The 19,912-nt window shown below is 52.0% G+C and overlaps 1 protein-coding gene across 2 annotated transcripts in view; it reads left to right on the top strand.

The window, feature by feature from the left end:
* Positions 1–19,912, top strand: part of LOXL2 (lysyl oxidase like 2) — a 95,083-nt gene that overhangs the window by 70,283 nt on the left and 4,888 nt on the right. For both annotated transcript variants that reach the window (XM_041766633.1, XM_041766634.1), the window contains exons 7-11: positions 148–299; positions 6,842–7,009; positions 8,498–8,663; positions 13,911–14,154; positions 19,751–19,866. In XM_041766633.1, the coding sequence (XP_041622567.1) occupies positions 148–299; positions 6,842–7,009; positions 8,498–8,663; positions 13,911–14,154; positions 19,751–19,866 (846 nt within the window). The remainder of the gene's footprint in view (positions 1–147; positions 300–6,841; positions 7,010–8,497; positions 8,664–13,910; positions 14,155–19,750; positions 19,867–19,912) is intronic.

Here is a 19,912-nt window from a genome sequence, read left to right as displayed (position 1 = left end):
CCTGGATCCTTGAGCTGATGATGCAATGCAGCTGGAAGAGTTTTGAGGATGGGAGAAACATGTTCTTACTGTCTAGGACTTTCTTGTGCATTCCAGAAACTTGCCTTTGGGAGCTCTCAATAGCACATGTTTGTTTTCCTCTCCCAGGGATAGGACCCATCCACCTCAATGAAATCGAGTGCACTGGGAATGAGAAGTCCATTATAGACTGTAAATTCAATGCTGAGTCCCAGGGCTGCAACCACGAGGAAGATGCTGGTGTGAGATGTAACATCCCCGCCATGGGCTTCCAGAAGAAGGTGAGGGGACTATGTTCTATTTTGGTCACTGAGCCCCAGAAAGTATGGGCCAGGTGGCCTCACGCTCAGAGTTTCTACCAACTGGTATTCAAGTGCTTCGATGATGAACTCAGAAAGGGCCCAGGCTCCGCTGCTGTCACTATTAACAACATTGTCACCTAGCATTCATTAAGTATGCCAAGTGAGAAAGCATATGTATAAGCACGCCATCCTTAGTGGCAGATGTCGGGCATCCACTGCATGCCACACCCTGTGCAGGGACTGGGCATGTGGCATGATCACAATCCAATCCTTTACTATAAAGGATTCAAGATCTGTAGCACCTGTTACACCCTTAGCATGGTCCCTACCAAGGACCCAGAGGAACTATATCTCAGCAGGTCTACAAATGACACAAGTGTAAACACAATATAGACCATAGTTTGGGACGGAAGATTGTATTTTAGTAACCAGAGGGAAATAAAGGGGAACCTTAGCAGCATTATACCAGAGACGCACCCTTCCTCTCTTGAGATGGAGTCTCTAAAATCCTATATTGTGTCTCCTGGCTTTGTGATCTGTCCCATAGGGGTAGCCAACAAGATGATCCCTCTTGGTCTATCCAGTCCTCAGAAAGGCCCAGTACATCCTATTTCTTGCTCTTCATTATACCATGAACTGGGTTGGGTCCTATGAGCCATCTGCTACAGGGCTGGCACATTGGAAGAGTTTCTTAAGTGCTTATTTAAAAAATGATCAAATGCGGACACATCAGCATGCAGGATGGCTCCCCAGTTGGATACTTGCTTTGACAATGATTCTTGACCTTGGCACCAGCATGCCAAATTGGTCAGCCTCAATATGTGTTGTGCAGTTCACTGCCCAATGGGGCCAAAGATGGACCCCAGCAGTACTCAGCCAAGCTGTGCATTTGCCCGTGGGTGAGTAGGAGCATGGGCCACAAGCCCAGAGCTGCGGAGAGGCTTGCCATCTCTGATTGTCTGGCAGCATGGCGAGAGAGCCATGCAGAGCTATGAAAGGTGCCACGAGTCCTGGAATGTTCTGGCAGCCTTCACTGTAGGCTGATTGGAGTTGGGTGGAGTGGGGTTTTCAACCCAAATGAAAGACATAAGCCAAAAAAAGTGATGTTTTCCAGATGCGTTTTGTGTTTGGTACAGCTGAGCCAGGCCATGTGCTTGGTGATGCTAGTGGAGGCACCACAATCCCAGCACCAATGGCCTCCCCCTCACACAAGCCCTCTAGGCTACAGCAGGTGCTCCCTAAGTTCAGGCGTGAAGCATGGGGGAGTTTTCCACCTGCTTGCCACCCTCCAGGAAGGAAATGGGCAAGGTCATCTGTGAAAGAAAGTCCCACAGGCTGTATGGGTTGCCTCACCACCGCAGTGGGCCAGACTGTCACGTGGCCTGGCTGGGGCAACAACACCAGGCAGGACCGTCAAGACTCCCAACTGTTAGTTGGGAGGTCAGCCTTCACCCTTACTGACCTCACTGTGTTAGTTTGCCGGGGCCACCATAACAAAACACCACAGGCTGGGTGGCTTCAATTGTAGAAATATATGTCCTCATAGTTCTAGGGGCTAGAAATCCAAGATCAAAGTGCTGGCAGGATTGGTTTCTCCTGAGGTCTCTCTCTCCTTGGCTTGGGGATGGCCGCCTTCTCGCTTGTCCTCACACGACCTCTGCATATGCATCCCTGGTGTCTCTTCCTCTTCTTATAAGGACACCAGTTGTGTTGGACTAGGGCCCACCCTTATGACCTCATTTAACCTTAATTACCTCTTGAAACACCCTTTCTCCACATATGGCCATAATAAGGATTAGGGCTTCAGCACATGAATTTCCTAGGGACACAAGTCAGTTCATAACCATCACTCACTGGCTGAGTCCTTATTTAATTTCTTGAGGCTTGAGTTTACTTCTCTGAAAATAAGGAGGTGAGAGAAAGGATTTCCCCGGCTTCCCTTCCAACCCCCGTTCATTAGGAAATTGACTTTTCTCTTGAATGGCTACTCAAGACCACAGACTTGGAACTGCCTGGCTTTGGTCATGTGGCCACAGCAAAGCCTCACCCCTCCCACTGCTGGAAGGGAGGAGCCAAGCCCAGGAGGCTCTGGGAATGGCAGGTGGGTTTACCAGGCAGCCACCCTTACTGACCTCTAGTTCACCTCTGAACTGCAGGCCGGGCCAGGCCTGGTAGCAGGACCAAGCCCATGTGTGGAATGCGAGTTGGAAAATGCTCATGCTTCCTTTCATGCTGACATCTGGGTCATGTTACCTCGCCTCTTACCCCCTCACCTCCCAAAATAGGTATGGGACTGGTTAACCACAACCTTATCAAAACATGATGCGGTTTTGCCATATTCCGCTGGCTGGAAGCATTTTGCTTTCCTTATTCACGCTCAGGAAAATGCAGTTGCCTGCACTTCACGCCTTCCTTCAAACCCCAGACTGCTGCCATCGAGAACCAGAGGAATAAAACAAGGGAAATACCAGGGTTCTTTTCAGAAATTTTGAGGAGGATTGGCCTTCCCTGGCATCCTCACTGGGTGACGAGGTGGAAGGGTGAGGGCCAGAAGCTGCTGGCTGACCCCAAGCCCCGTGGGGTCCTACCAATGCTGGTGCTGTCAGAGCACCTATAGCTAGCTCACCAGACTCTTTCCAGAATGCTGACGCCCAAGGGTAGAGCCCTAAGCATAAAGAGCTATGTCCTGGGCCATGTGAGAGCTTCACATCCGGCCTCTTGCTCCCTCTAGTCTTCTCCAGAAAATGAGAAAAGGCCTCCAGTGCATCTTGAAGTGGAACCCTGGTCCCTGTCACAGAAGCTGCTCCAGGCCCAGTCAGCCTTGGAGAACCACAGCAACAGCTTCAAGGAGACGCCCCAGCTCACCACTGGGGCCATGTGCTTTCCTTGTCCCAGAATCAACATGTAGCCGCGGTCCTCAGCCAGAACATCTGAGACTTCCCTTGGCTTTAGGATGCAGGACAGGGATGTTGCCACATGGCCAACCAACTTTGGGAGGGCTGCACGGGCAGAGATGGACAAGGGAGAGAATCCTCTGGAACCTTCCTAAAGAGAGCCCTGGAAACAGGGGCCTTCACACCGAGACCTCAACTTGGGAGCCCCACTGCTCTCTCGTAGCAGAGCAAAGTGTGAACAGGGGTTCTTTTGGCTCCCCCATCCTCATAGCTCACTGACCTCGAGATGACAATAGGAAGTCAGTTTTCAGGAGGCGGTAGCCTGTGAAGAGGGCAGCAGGAGGAGCCGTCTGTCCCGGGTACCGTCAACAAGGCCGGGCACAGCCCACAGGGGATGCAAAAATAGTAACAAATCGATTACAAGTCATTCTGTTCTTTAACTTTGCTGCCTGCTGGCGTTGGGAGCCTCAGTGCCAACCCGGCCCTCAATACCCTGGGCCTTCACCTCTGGCCTTCCACCTTGGAAACAAAAGCATCCCTGGAGAAGGAAGCTTCACACAGATGCTAAGAGATGCCTCCCTTATCTGAGACTATCCCTTCTCATTTGTAGAACGGGGATGACCTCATAGGGTAGTTGTGAGAGCTGAAGTGAACTGACACTCATAAAAAAGACTCGCGTGGCCCACGGAGACCAGAAGCGCTCCAGAGTCGGCCTGTAAACTTCCCCGCGCCGAGCACAGCGCCTGCCACAGAGCACATGCTCAGTAAATATTGGATGGACGAATGGATGTGGTGAAACCTTGCATCACCGATTTCACCCCTGGGGAGAGGCTGGCATTATTGGCAGAGTTTAGTAAGCATGTGAAGGAACTTTATGGTGAAGGCCTTTATTAGGCCTTTATTAGGTCACAGAGAAGCAGAGGGGATGGCCTGTGGTTGCCTAGAAATGGTCCTGCTGGGTTTCAACACACATCTGCCCAGGGTGCCGACCCTTCCTTGGGATATTGAAGCTGGGTAGCCTGCCTTCTGCCATTCTGGGATTTTCTCAATGGCTCTGCTCATCTTATTTGTCTATGATTTTTTAAAATTTTTATTTATTCATGAGAGACACATACAGAGAGAGAGAGAGAGTGAGGGAGAGACACAGGCAGAGGGAGAAGCAGGCTTCTTGCAGGAAGCCTGATGTGGGACTCGATCCCAGAACTCTGGGATCATGCCCTGAGCCAAAGGCAGATGCTCAACCACTGAGCCACCCATGTGTCCTATTTTGTCTGTGTTTTTGCAGAGACCCAAAGATATGTTAGTTGTAGGTAAAGTACGATCCATATCTAAGACCGTGTCCAGTGCCTGCCTTCACCCTGGGCTCTCGGCCCAGAAACACTCAGAAAGATACATGTTGACTTCCCGAAGGCCAGCCCTCTTCTTGCCTGCTCTGATCCCATCTGTCTCTTCTGCACAGAGTTTTGATTCTGTTGAGACTCCCAGCCTAATAAAGATCGTTGCTATGATGCTAATATTTCTTGAGCACTTACTGTGTGCCAGGCCCTGTCTGAGCACTTTACATGAACTGTCTCATTCAATTCTTCCACTCAACAATCCTGGGAGGCAGACCTAGCATCATGGCTGCCCTTGGCTTGTCTGTTTGCCAGCTGACCTCATTGACCTTTGCAGCCCCTAAGTCCATAATAAGAATTGAGGCCCGTGCCCTAGGAGTTACGCTGTTGCTAAAGACTGGCAAGCCAATAGCCCAACGTGCTGAGGGTTCCTTGTCCCAAAGCAAAGAATTGCTAGGCATATAAAAGAAACAGGGTAAGGTGTTTGGATTAAGGGTAGTATTTTTTTTTTAAGATTTTATTTATTTATTTGAGAGTGAGAGAGCATAAGCAGTGGCAGAGGGAGAGGGAGAAGCAGGCTCCCCCACTGAGCAGGGAGCTGGATGTGGGGCTCAATCCCAGGACCCCAGGATAATGCCCTGAGCTGAAGGCAGATGCTTAACCTACTGAGCTTACCAGGTGTCCTAAGGGTAGCGTTTTTAGAACCCCTCCCTAATCTCCAGATCTCTCTGCTTGAGCTCACGAAAATTGGTCCACGCTTTCAGTCCGTAAGGCTGATCGTCCATTCATTCCAAAAGTAGTGTTAGAGAGCCTAACGTTTGTGAAGTACTGTCTTAGTGATCGATCACACAGGAAACGACACAAATACAGCTCTGCCCTTGGGAGCTTATATTCTAGCAGAGGAGACAGGCGTTAAACGGACTGTAAGTCAGCCTCTTTCTAACTGTTGTAGACGCTAAGAAAGAGATGTGTAGGGAGCAATGGAGTGTGTGTGTGGGCACTGACCCCAGGGAGAGGGAAGTGTCGTAGGGTATGGAATTGGAAGGGCGATCGAGTCAGAAGGGCATCTGCATGTAGTGGGCTTCAGCGTGACATGTATGACTTACTGTGTGACTCGGTCGATAGAGTCAGGTAGCCACGGAAACTGAAGTGGGAGAACAGGATGCAAGAGGAAGTCGTGGAGCAAGCGGAAGCCGCTACCATGTTCTAAGCAGAGAAGCGACACAAGCAGGTGCTTTTTTCAAAGATGACTCTGGCTTCTGACCAATCAGTTGATGAAATCCTGAGTAGAGGCAGGGAGAGAGGAGAGGTCTGGCTGAGGCAGGAGGGGATGGTGCCTGGGACATGGGGGTCTGCACGGAGCCAAGGGAAGCAATGGATTGGAAAGAGACTTTGGAGATAAAATCCATGGAGGAGATTTTGACAGGAGGTGGGGGAAGGGAGAGGATGGGGTCCAGAATGGCTCCTGGATTTCTGGCTTGTGTAACAGAGTAGATTGGGAGTCAGCAAAGGACAACTTGCAGGCCAAACCTATCCCTCTGACTGTTTTTGTAATTACGGTTTTCCTGGAACACAGTCATGCTCAGCCGTTCACACATCAGCCGTGACAGCAGAGCCGAGTGGTTACAACACGGAGCATACGGTCCACGAAGCCTAAAATTCCACCTGGCCCTTTCTAGAAAGTTTGCTGCCTCTGGAGTAGACAGTTGTGCCTTTGGCTGAAATCGGGAACAAGGGGAAGATAGAGCACAGGTTTAGGTGGAGACAGAAAAGATGCCAAGTTCAGATTTGGGGTCTCCACAGTGCCAAGTGGAACTGTCAAATAGGCAGTTGGTTACAGGGTCTCAGAAGGGGGGCCTGGTGGAGAGGACAGTGGAGGCAGGCCACATGAGAGCGGGAGCTGGAACCAGCCCAGCAGAAGCTGTGATTATGACAAAAGGAAGGAGTCCCGGGGAATTCTAACATTTTAAGGCCCCTTGACGCATCGTCCCCAGCATCTGATTCTCGGGGCAGCAACAGTCTCACGGAGGGCCGCAGGGAGTAGAGGTGGGGGCGGGGGGGTGGGCAGTGCCTCCTCTCCTGCACATAGGCTGCTAAGGCCTCAGGATGCCTGTGGGGGGACCTAACACTTAAGACCATACTGGGTACGATGTGGGATCTCTCGGGGATGCCTGAATTGAATCTGTGCCCCAGGCAGGACCCCCTGACTTGGGGAAACTGAGATGAATGGCAATATGGGGGACAGCTCTCTTCTGTCCCCACCTGGTGACCATGCCTTTCTTTCTGTCCACAGCTGCGCCTGAACGGGGGCCGGAACCCCTACGAGGGCCGGGTGGAGGTGCTGGTGGAGAGGAACGGGTCCCTCGTATGGGGGACGGTGTGTGGCGAGAACTGGGGCATTGTGGAGGCCATGGTGGTCTGCCGGCAGCTGGGCCTGGGGTTTGCCAGCAACGCCTTCCAGGTGAGAAGCCTGCCATCAACCTTCCCCAGCTACCCGGGAGGGGGACAGCAAAGTGCCCTGGACTGGGGGGTCGGGGGCAGGAACCTCATCCTGGCCTTCAGCTCTCCCTTCACAGTCCTGAGTCCTTGGGGGGTGGGAGTCATGTTCCTCTCTGGCCTCTGTTTCCCTCTACAGAATATGGGGCTGGATTCTCGTTTCCTGGGTCCACTCCGCTTAGGGCACTGGGATTTGCCCTGGGCTGAGGGCTGATCCTGGGATGTCCTGAGAGGCCTGTGCAGAGGGAAGAAACTCAGTCCCTCGGGGCAGTGGAGACCACCCGTTCCTCGGAGGCCCCTCCAGCCAGACCATGTTTCCCAACTGGTGTCTGTACTCACACATTCTCTCCTTGATGGGCTGGAAAACCGCTAATGATGATCTGGGGCAAAGCAATCACCCTTCCACTCGGCAGTTCTCCTCCCTGTGACCTGGAGTGAAAAGTCCTCACTCTCTTGGCTCCAAACACTTTCTCACAGAAGAGGAAACTGGCTGGAGCCCCAGTCTCATTTTGCTAACCCTGACTCAGCTCCTGTGCCCGGGTGGCCCTGTCCCTCACTCGGAACAGTTCTTAGGGAGGGACCCAGGTCAACTCCAAAGCCTTTGCTGAGCCTGACCGCCCGCCACAGGCTGGCTGGGTCCAGGGTGGGAGCTGAGTCCTGAGCAGAGGCTCCCCTGTGACTCCTCATTCCGGCACCCAGAAGGCACAGGCCTCTGATACCCCTCTGCCCATCGTGCCCTCTGGGGTCCTGGCTTCTCCACGTGTCTCTGCTAATACTGCTTTGACAAGCCAAGGTACTCTCGGGGGCTCCAAAGTGAGGGAACAACAGTGCTCTTTAGCAGAGCACCTGCCCAGCTATTTTTGTTCCTAGCCAGCTCATTCCTAAGACACCTGGGCCTCCTCAGGTCATGAAGTGGGCCTGGCTCTGCTGCTGATGACACACCCTGTCCCTTCTCTAGGCCCCAGCTTTCTCTCCAGAGGATGAGGAGGGGGCTCTCCAGGGGCTCTCTAGGCAAGTGGAACCAATAGGATGTTTGAATGTTGAGCTATCACCTGTGAATAGATTTCTTCTCTCCTGCCAATTCTCATCAATTGGGAGCACGGTGTTGAGGATTCTGAGAGCACATTCAGGTTTAGAGGAGAGAGTGCTGTGATTCACTAGTCGTGCCTGCCCTGGGCTCGTGAGTTACAGGTGCCTCATGTTCCTGACACACAACAACCAGAACCTCAGCTGTGCTTTCCCCACGGGGACCAGTGTGAGGGTCTCACCCACTCCACCAACAACAAGCTGCATGACTTGGGGACATGACTGTGCCTCTGATGTCTCCCCCTGAAAAAAAAAAATGGGCTTATCTAGCTTTAGCCTTGGGATTTTTGTGGAGGCTACAAATGGACAGAATGCAAGAAGTGACAGTACAAGGTGACACGCTTCCCGTTTCTTTTGATTCATCCAGGAGACCTGGTACTGGCACGGAAATATGTACGCTAACAAAGTGGTCATGAGTGGAGTGAAGTGCTCGGGAACGGAGCTGTCCCTGGCGCACTGCCGCCACGATGGGGAGGATGTGGCCTGCCCCCAGGGCGCGGTGCAGTATGGCGCTGGAGTGGCCTGCTCAGAAAGTGAGAATCCCTGGGAATCCCTGTCGCATCCCACCCTCCCCACTAGCCTCCAAGAGGGGACCAGAGTCTCTCTCACTGGTTATTCCTTGCAGGGCTCTGAGGCCTCTGCCAGGAGTGGAACCAAAGAGGAAAGCAGAGATTAATTTTAAGTGAGAAGACCTGGGGGCCCGAGGAACTGCCCACCTCCACCCCCCAGTGCCCCCACCTTGCCTTCTGATGGTGGAAAGACAGGAGGGGGAGCAGCGAGGGCCTTGGGAGTCTGGGAGCCATGGGTTCAAATGCAGGACCACAGTTGACCAAGTGACCTGCAGTTTTTCTGTCTAGAACTCCCTTGTTCTTCCTCTTAATGAGGAAGACACCTTCCTTGGGGGGGGGGGGAGTGTTTCTGAGGTCTAGAACTCCCTTGTTCTTACCAGTTAATGAGGAAGACACCTTCCTTCTGGGGTGGGGGGTGTTTCTGAGGTCGGGAAAGCAGACAGCAGACGAAGCACAAACTTGGTGCTCAGTGCATGTGTCAGCGTCCTTCCTCCCACCCTGCTCCAGAGAGCGTTTCCTGTTTGCATACCTTGGAGATAATATAGCTTCCCGGTGATTCCCTGGGAGTCCTAGAGAGCTTGAAAACATAGAAGGAGAACCCCGGCCAGTATTCAGAATGGCCCAGCTCGTGAAGCCTCCCTTCTGTGCTGAGAGAGAGAGGACTTGCTGTGCAGCCTGGTGGGCATGCTGCTCTCCTGAGGCCCACGCAGGCTCTCCCACCCCTGGCCTTACTAAACCACGCTTAGCCCCTTCCCTCGTGAATCTAGGAAGTGAAAGAGACCCAGGATCTGGCCAGACAACTGGAGACCAGACCCCACCTGCCATTTAGTGGCTGATCTGGGCAGTCCAAGTCGGTTAGCCACCATGGTCTATAGTTGTTTTCCCTAGACACTGGAAATTAAATGTGACGGTGAATACGCACACAAGCACAATAACCGATGATGCTCTGTCTTAAGCCATCGTGGAGAGCTAGGAAAGTTAAACCAGGGAGCTTCATGCACCCATGGAGCCCTTTAGACTCACCCAGCATTTCCTAAGCCTTGTGAGGCAGGACTGGCCACCCTGGCATGAGCTTCTTTGGGTAGACAGCACAGGCTCTTCATCCTGTCTGAGGAGTTGATCATCACCCTCTACCAGCCTCCCCAGGAAGGAACACCCAAGCAGAGAGAAGCAGTCAGGGGTCTTTACTTCACTTCTTTATTTATATTTGTCATATACCACCATTTCTCAAAGGAAATTAGCACAATATAAACCTAAATAAAATTCAAGGTAGCAGAAGATAAAAGCAGATGTGAAATAGTAGGGCTTGGTGGAAAGGTAGTGGCTCAAAATGGAGCCGAGAGAGAGGTTAAAAAAATATGTGGTATAGAGTCCTATACATTTACTATTGGGAGGTCATAAAATTCACCATGAGCTTCCTAAGAGCCAAAGAAAAGAAGGAAACCTGGACATGAATGTCATTCACAGCGTCCATGAGGTAGAAACATACCCTGAGATTAGAGAAGCCCACTGTTCTAGGTTCTGAGGTGGAAAGGCGTTTCTCATGAAGACGGGCAGTTATGAGATAAATAGTGTCCTTGACATCCTCGTGGCAGCTGAAAAATGAGTTTCGTGGGGCTCCCAGATCCCCTCAAGTTAGGCTGAAGGCATCACTCAGAGTGACCACAGGGGAGCAGTGGCCATTTGGGCCAGGAACACAGCCCTTGGCGGATCTGGTTTAATGCGTGTTAGCGTATCCAGAGAGATGAAGTGTATTCCTCAGGCCACCCTTTGTAATTACTTTTTTCTTATCCAGTCAGTTACACCCTGTATCTGCAAGTCTTTCTTTTCCTCTCTCTCTATCTTCCTCTTGACCACCGCACCCCCACCCCTGCCCACGTACACTCCATCTTAGTCATCCTTTCCATGTTTTCTCGACTTCCTCTACCTCCTTCCATCCGGCTGTCTCGGCCCTCATCCAGATGACATTTTTTTTAAAGATTTATTTATCTATTTATGATAGACATAGAGAGGCAGAGACACAGGCAGAGGGAGAAGCAGGCTCCATGCCGGAACCCGACATGGGACTCGATCCCGGGACTCCAGGATCGCGCCCTGGGCCAAAGGCAGGCGCCAAACCGCTGAGCCACCCAAGGATCCCCAGATGACATTCTTCCAGACTGTATTACTACTGCAGAGGCTCCTGAGTGGGATCCCCACAGTGACACGCACCCCTCCGATTGCTCCCCCTCCCCAAAGCCAGAATCAATGCTGGTCTCCCTCTCATGCCTCCATCCTGTTCAAACCCATCCAGTCTTTCCCACAGCACTTAGGTGAATGCAGGGACTTGCACAAGGCACACGTCCAGCCCCACTTCGGGCTACTTACCACCTCGCACCCCTCCTCAGTGTCCCAAGCACACAGGCTTTGGTGCTCCTTCACGCCTCAGGGGCTTGGCACATGCTACTAAGCCTTGTAGAGATACTTCCTATAATCCCTGCTCATCTTCCAGGGAGCAACTAAAACATACCTGCCTCTGAGGAAGTCCTTACTGACGTCCTCCCCCCGACTGGGTCCCCCACCTATAATTTCCAACACACCTCATATTTCTCCTTCTAGCTCTGGTCACATCTGTAATGAAGTAATTAATATGGGCTTCCATCCTTCTCTCCTGTGACAATTTCAACACTGCCCAGAGAGCCTAGTGCAGGGTTCACTGTAATACTTGGCTGATGGGTGGATGAGTGCAGGCTTTGGATGAGCTTCTGGTGGACATCTTGGATATTGGAGAGGTTAAGGCCTAATTCCATGGCAGGTGCTAAGAGTCCAGCTCCCAGGCTACCAGCTAACTGCAGACCATGTTGTGTTCAGACTCCAGAGCTGGAGCTAGAGCTGGTCTCCTCTCAGAAAGAGGAGAGAGCAATGAAGACCCATTTGCTCAGCTCAGAGGTAAGCACTGTCCATCAAGCACCACTAGGGTACAAACAACGAGTAAGAGACTCATGACACCCTACAAATAAAAGTGTGCCCAGAGCACTCAGCACCAGCAATGCTGCATCCTGGTGTGTGTCCTCCAAGAGAAAATATTTCTCACCAAATGAGAGGCCCACAATTTATGTCTTCTACTCCCTACCCTACATCTCATCGCATACCCTTCACATACAGATCCAAACCTTGTGGGTGGATTTGCCCTTCAGACACTGCCAGCCCCATGGGGTACAAGCATGTGCTGTGAGAATATGTGCTGTGCTCCACATGCAGCCTGGGGGCCACGGGGAGTGCTCCAGGCTCTGGTGAACTTGAGGGAAGCAAAACTCAGAAATACACGCACTTCAGAAATTTATAAGCAACTTGTCAGAAAATTAAGGATGGATCTTATTGCAAATAATTCATATACAATAATTTTGTGAATTAAAATGTACTACAAATAGTAAATGGAATATGAGTTTTAAAGGGAAACAGTTGGGCAGCCTGGGTGGCTCAGTGGTTCAGCACCGCCTTTAGCCCAGGGCGTGACCCTGGAGACCCAAGATCGAGTCCCACATTGGGTTGCCTGCATAGAGCCTGCTTCTCCCTCTGCCTATGTCTCTGCCTCTGTGTGTGTGTGTGTGTATCTCATGAATAAATAAAATCTTTAAAAAAAAATAAAGGGAAAAAGTTAATCCTTTTGTAAAGAAGCTAAACCTTCTAATAGGATTGTTTAGTAAACATAGACTATAGGTAATTTTTGGTAATCACTATAGGTAATTTTTGGTAATTACTATAGGTAATTATTGGTAATTTTTTTTAACACACCTGCTGTGTGCTCACTGAGTAAATCAAGTTTTGTTTTAAAAGATGCTCCTGGGGGTGGCTGGATGGCACAGTCAGGCATTGGACTCTGTTTCGGCTCAGGTCATGATCTCAAGGTCCTGGGATTGAGCTCCGAGGTGTTGGGCTCTGTGCTCAGCGGGGAGTCTGCTTCTCTCTTCTCTCTCTCTGCCCATCCCCGAGCTAGCAGTCTCTCTCTAAAATAAATACATAAGTCTGGGACACCTTGAGCATCTGCCTTTGGCTCAGGTCATGATCCTGGGGTCCTTGGATTGAATCCCACATCAGGGTCCCCTGTAGGGAGACTGCTTCTCCCTCTGCCTATGTCTCTGCCTCTCTCTCTGTTCTCTTGGGAATAAGTAAATAAAGTTTAAAAAAAACCATAAATCTTAAAAAAAAAAAAAAGATACACCTGGGGGACACTGTGATGTAGAGCAACAGTGTGAGTAGAAACTAGAAGAATCTGTCAAGAAGGTAATTTAGCAACATGCATCAGAGCCTTGAAAACGTGCAGCCCTTCTTCTCAGCAATTTCACTAATAAAAATAATATGCTAAAGAAGTAAGTTATATACACAGATTTACTGCAGGATGTTTATCATAGCCTTATCTTTAATGGTGAGAAATTTCAAGCAACCAGTGTATCTAAAAATATGAGATAAGGTTATAAGTTAAATATTATGTAGCCATGAAGTGCATGCTGTAACGGATATTTAGTTAGTTAGTTTTAAAGATTTTACTTGTTTACTCATGAGACACAGGGAGAGAGAGGCAGAGACACAGGCGGAGGGAGAAGCAGGCTCCATGCAGGGAGCCCGACGCGGGACTCGATCCCGAGACTCCAGGATCATGCCCTGGGCTGAAGGCAGGCGCTAAACCGCTGAGCTACCTGGGCTGCCCGTAATGGATATTTATTAACAAGGAGTTATGTCAGGATATATTTTAAGGGAAACAGTAGTAGCAGACTGTAAGTCTACATACAGTATTACATAGGCTGTCAGCTGTTTGTGTATCCTTCCCAGAAGGATCAGACCAAGGTATTGATTAATGGTGCTGTCTCTCAGGGAGGCACATTGATATTGTTTGTTTTTATTATGGAAAATCTCCAGCTACCCAAAAGTAGAGAGAACAACATAATGAACCCTCATGTACCATCACCCAGATTAAACAACTGCCAACATTTTGCTCTTATAGCTGCAGAGGTGCTCAAGAGGACTCTCAGGAATGGGGAAGAGGAACTTGGGGGTAGTGTACCTCAAGGAAGGTGACCTTGAGGAAAGTGACCTTGGGAGAGCATGAGCCAGTCCCAGATGGTGGTGCTAGGCAGGGATGGGGGTTTGTCCCAGCTTAGGAATCCGAAGCAAAAGACTTTAGAGGGGCAGGGGTCTCTTGTCTCGTTTGAACACCATGTCTGCCCTCCCCAGCGGCCCCTGACCTGGTCCTCAATGCGGAGATTGTCCAGCAGAGCACCTACCTGGAGGACCGTCCCATGTTCATGCTCCAGTGCGCCATGGAGGAGAACTGCCTCTCGGCCTCGGCTGCCCAGACCAACCCCACCACTGGCTACCGACGGCTCCTGCGCTTCTCCTCCCAGATCCACAACAATGGACAGTCTGACTTCCGACCCAAGAATGGCCGCCACGCGTGGATCTGGCATGATTGCCACAGGTGAGCCCTCTGTTCATCGCTGGCAAGCGACGCTGACCCGGCACGCTGCATGGCCTGCACAGGGTTCAGAATCACAGGGTCCCTCTGAGAGAGCTGAGAGGCCACACGTCCAGGAGGCAGGGTCTTCCTATATTAGAGGGCGTTGGGTGGCCATAGAGGCCTTCCACATTCACTGGCCCGCCTCACCTTCCCCGAGCCTGGTCTCTTTCTTAACCTCCAATGTCTAATGTTAGGAAACAAACTTTGTTTTGAGTAGCTGATGCCTCTCCATCGATACATTTAGTCAACAGTTTTCAAGTGCGTCTCCAGCAAGTTCATGGTCTGCAGGGGTTAAGGGTTCTGCAATTTTTAGATTCTTGAGTTCATTTATAAATATACCTTAAGTATCTCAAGGAGGCCACTGGGTGTGGAGACAAGAGCTCTAGGCCCAGTAGTCACGAGACCTCTCAATCCAGCCGTGCCTCTAACCAGCTGCGTGATGTCAGGCCATCCGGGCCACATCATCCAGGACCTCCAAAGTCCCTGCCAGCCCTCAGTCTGTGGACTTGGCCCCAGTGCTATAAATCCTGCACAAGAACAGAGTGAAACCCTAGAGCCAGCCCTAGCTGGAGCCAACAGAAGCCACCCCATTCATCTCCTTGCCTTGTCTGTTCTTTATCTTTTGCCTTCTTACCCGACTCCAGAACCCACTTCCCTAGCTTGTTCACATTGTCCTGCCAGGACCTGAATTGCACAGGTAGAGGGAGCAAAAGAGAGCACACTTTTGAAAATGAAGGGGGGAGGCTGTGCCATGCAATAAGGGAGCCACCCCTGAGGGGTCTGCAGTGAGTGCCCTCCTGTATGCCCTCCACCTCTGCAGGCAGAGTCTGCCCACTGCAGACCTTGGCATCAGAATCTGCATCTTCACAGGATCACCAGGTGATTGGGTGCATGTCACATCTAAGTGTGAGAAGCTCCAGCCCAGCTGACAGCTAGTTAGGCATCCTTCGAGCTGGAAAATGTAGTGACCGCTGTTAGGGGCACAAGAACTGACATTTATTGACTCCCTTCTAAGTGCCCAGGCACATGGGATACTCGTCTTCTAGGGTAAGGAAATGGAGGCTCAACTTGTCCAGGATAAGAAGTTGCCTGGTGGGGATCCCCAACTCGTGTCTGTGTGACTCCAAAGATCTTCATCAGAAATCTGTCCTCATCTGCTTTTCCATGTCACATGGTCCAATCACATTCCATTGGTTTGGGGGTAGAATTGTTCAATCTGTTTCAAAAGAAAAGACTAGGCTATCCTAACTTAGGGTGCTGATTTCCCTTCATAAGTATTGTCCATATGTTTTGAATGCCCTAATTACCCAAAGAGCTTTTGGTCTTTATAGAGAAGCATGTCAGCCCTCTGCAGGGTGGAAGTCACAGAGTGAAATTAAAGTCGTGACCAGATTGGTGCCTGATTTCTTTAGAGAACATATGGGTAGGAGCTCTGGGCCTGCAGAGGCTGGCGCTGCCCACTGTAAGTTGGACATAATTGCATCTCTGTCTCCCACACATGGCGGTCCACCCAGACATTACATGGTGGGAGTCCTGTGGGGCATCTGCTTGCTCTCCAAGCAATGAGCTGTCCTCCAAGAATACACATGGCGACACCATGGAAGTGTCCCTTCTGATCTGGAGCACCAGGCATTCTGATCTCTACCCCACCCCACCCCCTGCTTTTCCTGTCATCCTATTTCATTTCTTTGCTTACAGATGTTCCACTTGGTGGTTGGGAGGAATGAATGGAAAAAACATGCTGGCCAAGCATATGTCCCTTCAGGCTACCCCTTCCTGGTCCATAACTGAGAACCTATGACCATGAGATCTCAGGGAGCATAAGAGGACACCCCTGCTCTACCCTCCCCTTTCCCTCCCGCCTCCAGAGATCCAGGGGACCTCTCCAGGCTGTGTAGGAGGACCTTTCAATAGGGCTTCTGGCCCCAAACCTCTCTTGGATCCCTTTGGGAATCTGAAGAAAGCAAGCCCTTCCTCCACTCAAAAAAAAAAAAAATATTTCTAGAAGATTTAACATCCTATGTCAGCAGATTTACAGACTGGAGCCAAAGTTGAGAACCCTGGCTCAAATTAGTGCGAATGGGGAAAATTATCACCCCTGATGCCATTACTGCTACAGTGAAGAATAGAACGATATTCTTTGAAAATCTTGAAATGAAACATAAAGACTGACCCCTTAGCACCTTTTTTGCCAACTGGACATAGAAAAAAATACCCTGAGTCTTTCACTCTCATATGCATCATGCCCTTGGTGGATGATCTTGGATGAGGTGCCCTCCTGCTGCTGCCTGTGCCCCAGGGAGCGGGGCCACACCTGTTTAACTGGCACATCATGTCACAGGTTCAACGAGGTCCAGACAAAGCTGGCCCCAGAGCAGCTCTGCCCCTGCTGTGTCCTGGAGACTAGCCTTCGCACCTCAGGCAGCCCCAGGAGGGGCGTTGAGAGCTGGTGAGCCGGGAGGTGGATGCCCAGCACCAGTGCCAGCTCAGCGAGTCAGGAACAACCCTGCTACAAAGGGAGACTTTCATTTACTCTGCCCTGCTTCCACCATGTGCAGAGTAGGTCCCATGTTGGATCAAAGCTACACAGAGGCTATGTGGCCTCTGTGAGCTGATTTTAGGCCCTTGTCACATCCGTAGGGCTTTGTTCTGGCCAGAGGGCTCCTAGCACATGGGGAAGGTAGGATGAGGCAAGTGGAAGGCCCTCAACCTTCATGATAGCACCTCCTGAGACTGGAACACCCCCAGTATTCTCTGCAGTGGGGACAGGAGCACTGTCTTAGCTTCAACTGAGTACAGCCAGGACTGTCCATTCTGGAGGTACCAGAGGACACATGGCTGGTGGTGGGACAGGATGAAGAGCGACAACATCTCTACAGTGTGCACTGACTCTCTGACTAGTTTAATTTGGGCCTCCAACAACCTAGGATAACAAAGGATATACCCAAACCTGCTGTCTTCCTCTGGACTGGCTTGTTCTATCTTCCACGTATTCATCATGTCCTTCTTCTGCTAGTACCATGTCTTAGCAGTACTGAGCTCTGGAGTCTTATGGTAAACCACCATCCTTCCTTTTATCCAGATTACAATGACCTCCACCGAGTGTCAGGTTATTCTCTCTCTCTCTCTTTAGGTTCTGGAATTTCTTTCCAAGTTGGAAATTTCCTTAGGTCTGGCCCCCTCTTAAACTTCCAAAGGACACCTCAGCCTGGAATGAGGAGGTATACCCTCATCAACAGTACATGGCCTCCTGCCTTCCTGGTGGCACCATCTGTATTTCCTAGGGTGCATGGTGGAGGGGGGCCCTGGGCTCTACAGCGAGCCAGCAGGGAGGGAGACTTCCTCCCAGGGAGGATGCCCTGGGAGTGATGTCCACACCTGTCCCAGCTGTAAAGCACAGGAGCCCCAGGACTGCAGGGAGCTAGAATCGAGAGGCTCCAAACCAGCTATTTCCCTCCTCATGTTCACAGAGGAAAAAGTGAAGAGCTAGGGAAGACTTAAATCAAGTCTGCAGGAAGCAGGAGGAGCGGGAGAAGGTCAGCCTTACAACAGTCCATCTGTGGACTCCGTCTGAATTTTGTTTAGACAACGGAACATAAACCCATTTCTCTTCAGTCTTTCCAGCCGGTAAACATGGTAACATAAACCCCTCTCTGAAAGATGCAGACATGTTTTAGGCAATGAGTCAGACCTCATGTCTCATCCTGCTCCTCAGAGAAGCCAAAATAGACTCGTTCAGTCATCACTTCAACTTGCACAAAATGTGTCCTTGTGAATGTTCTCAGGGGGCCCCTGGCTCAGCATTGCTTTACCCAGAAACGCTCCCACCAGCGACCTGGGAAAAGCCCAATTTAGGAACTCCTGACATTATTTTTAGCACAGGCAAACACAGGAGGAAGGGGAAAGAGCCTCTAATTTCCTGTCGGAAAACCTATCCTTTGAATTCCCCGCTTGGCCTCTGTCCTGACTGCCCAGAGTCCCGCAGAGGGAGCCCCGGGCCATCCCTGTGAGGCCTGGGGGTGAGGAAGGCTGGGAATGGTCGAGGGAACAGTCGTGATGGTGGTGGTAACGGAAATACCACTCCTGGTACTACTGGGAGCGGGAGTAACAGTGAGAGGGTTGACAGGTGCTGAGGACCCCTCTGCTACAAGCCCCCTGTGAGGTCCTTACGTGGTTTCTCAGATTCAGTCCTCCCGGGACCCCTGAGAGTGGGTCCTGTGGCCATGCCCTCTTTCCTGAGGAAGCAGCTCAGGTTGCGTGTACACACACCCAGCAGTTTTGCTCCCCGCGCCTTGGGTGCCTTGTCTGGGTTTCCCCCTATGCCTGATGTCCCTGTGATGCCAGAGACAAGCATGTGCCAATAGTTAGTTGCAGGCACCTGCGTTGTGCCAGGTGCAGCTCAGGCTGGGCTGGCCCCGCCCAGCACCGGGAAGCCCCGCCCAGCACCGGGAGGTCCCGCCCAGCACCGGGAAGCCCCGCCCAGCGTCCGGGAGAGCCCGCCCAGCACCGGGAGGCCCCGCCCAGCACCGGGAGGCCCCGCCCAGCACCGGGAAGCCCCGCCCAGCACCGGGAAGCCCCGCCCAGCGCCCGGGAGGGCCCGCCCAGCACCGGGAGGCCCCGCCCAGCACCGGGAGGCCCCGCCCAGCACCGGGAAGCCCCGCCCAGTGCCCAGGAGGTCCCGCCCAGCACCGGGGAGGCCCTGCACTGGGCAGCCACCGCCCTCTTGTTTATTCTGAGCCCAATGCACCACTTTCCAAGAATCTGCATCTGTTCTCAATTCCCCCCAAGCAGAGGGACGGGACACTTATGTAAACACCGTGAGGAGGCAAGAGCAAGCTCTCCGTCCTCTGCCCTCCAGGGCCCACAGGGACGTGACTGCCAGGCCCTGTGCCTTCCCAAGGGCCCCGGGGCCCACTTTGCCCCTTTTTGTGTATCCCGGGCAAGGAGCACAGACTCCCACCGCTCCCGTCCCAGCTGGGCGGAGGGCTGGGGCCTCCCTGCCTCCGAATCCCATCCCTTGCCCGCCCGGGCTGTGTGAGGGTCTGGTTCCTTGCCGTCTCTTCCCACCTTCCCCTTACTCCAAGTGCCCCCCCCCTTCTGTTCTCTCCCTCCCCCACATCCCCATTTCAGGTTTTCCAGAGAGATCACAAAGTCACCTTTATCTGTCTGCAGTACCTGTACCGAACAGGAATGGGCTGGGAGAGCCACTGTGGCACCCAGGAGGGCTATAAGAAGGGGTTACTGCAGATCTCCACTTCCTGAGGGTCAGCCTGCCAGGCCCTCTGCTCACGCGTGTGCCCCCCCCATCCCCACGAGGCCTCCTGCACTCCGTGGGCTGTTATTACCATTAAGCTGGTGAGAGAGGAGAGGCCTGGGCAGGCCAGAGGCCCCCTGCGGGTGAGCCCCACAGTTGGTGCCCGGGGCCCTCCTTCTCCTCAGGCCCTGTCACCTGCTCCTCTTCCACAGGCCACCCCTTTGGACCACTCTGCTCCAGGCAGCTGCTTGCAGGCGGCAGGGGCTGCAGAAACTGACCTGTGCGCCCTCTCTCTCGCTCCAGGCACTACCACAGCATGGAAGTGTTCACCCACTATGACCTCTTGAACCTCAATGGTACCAAGGTGGCAGAGGGCCACAAAGCCAGCTTCTGCTTGGAGGACACAGAATGTGAAGGAGGTATCTTTGTGGGGGTGGCTTCTGGGGGACTCGAATGCTCCCACCT

Source organism: Vulpes lagopus, chromosome 8 (genome assembly GCF_018345385.1).
Source record: "Vulpes lagopus strain Blue_001 chromosome 8, ASM1834538v1, whole genome shotgun sequence".
Lineage (NCBI taxonomy): Eukaryota > Metazoa > Chordata > Mammalia > Carnivora > Canidae > Vulpes > Vulpes lagopus.
Note: the sequence above shows the minus strand (reverse complement) of the source record. Positions and strands in the feature narration are given on the sequence as shown.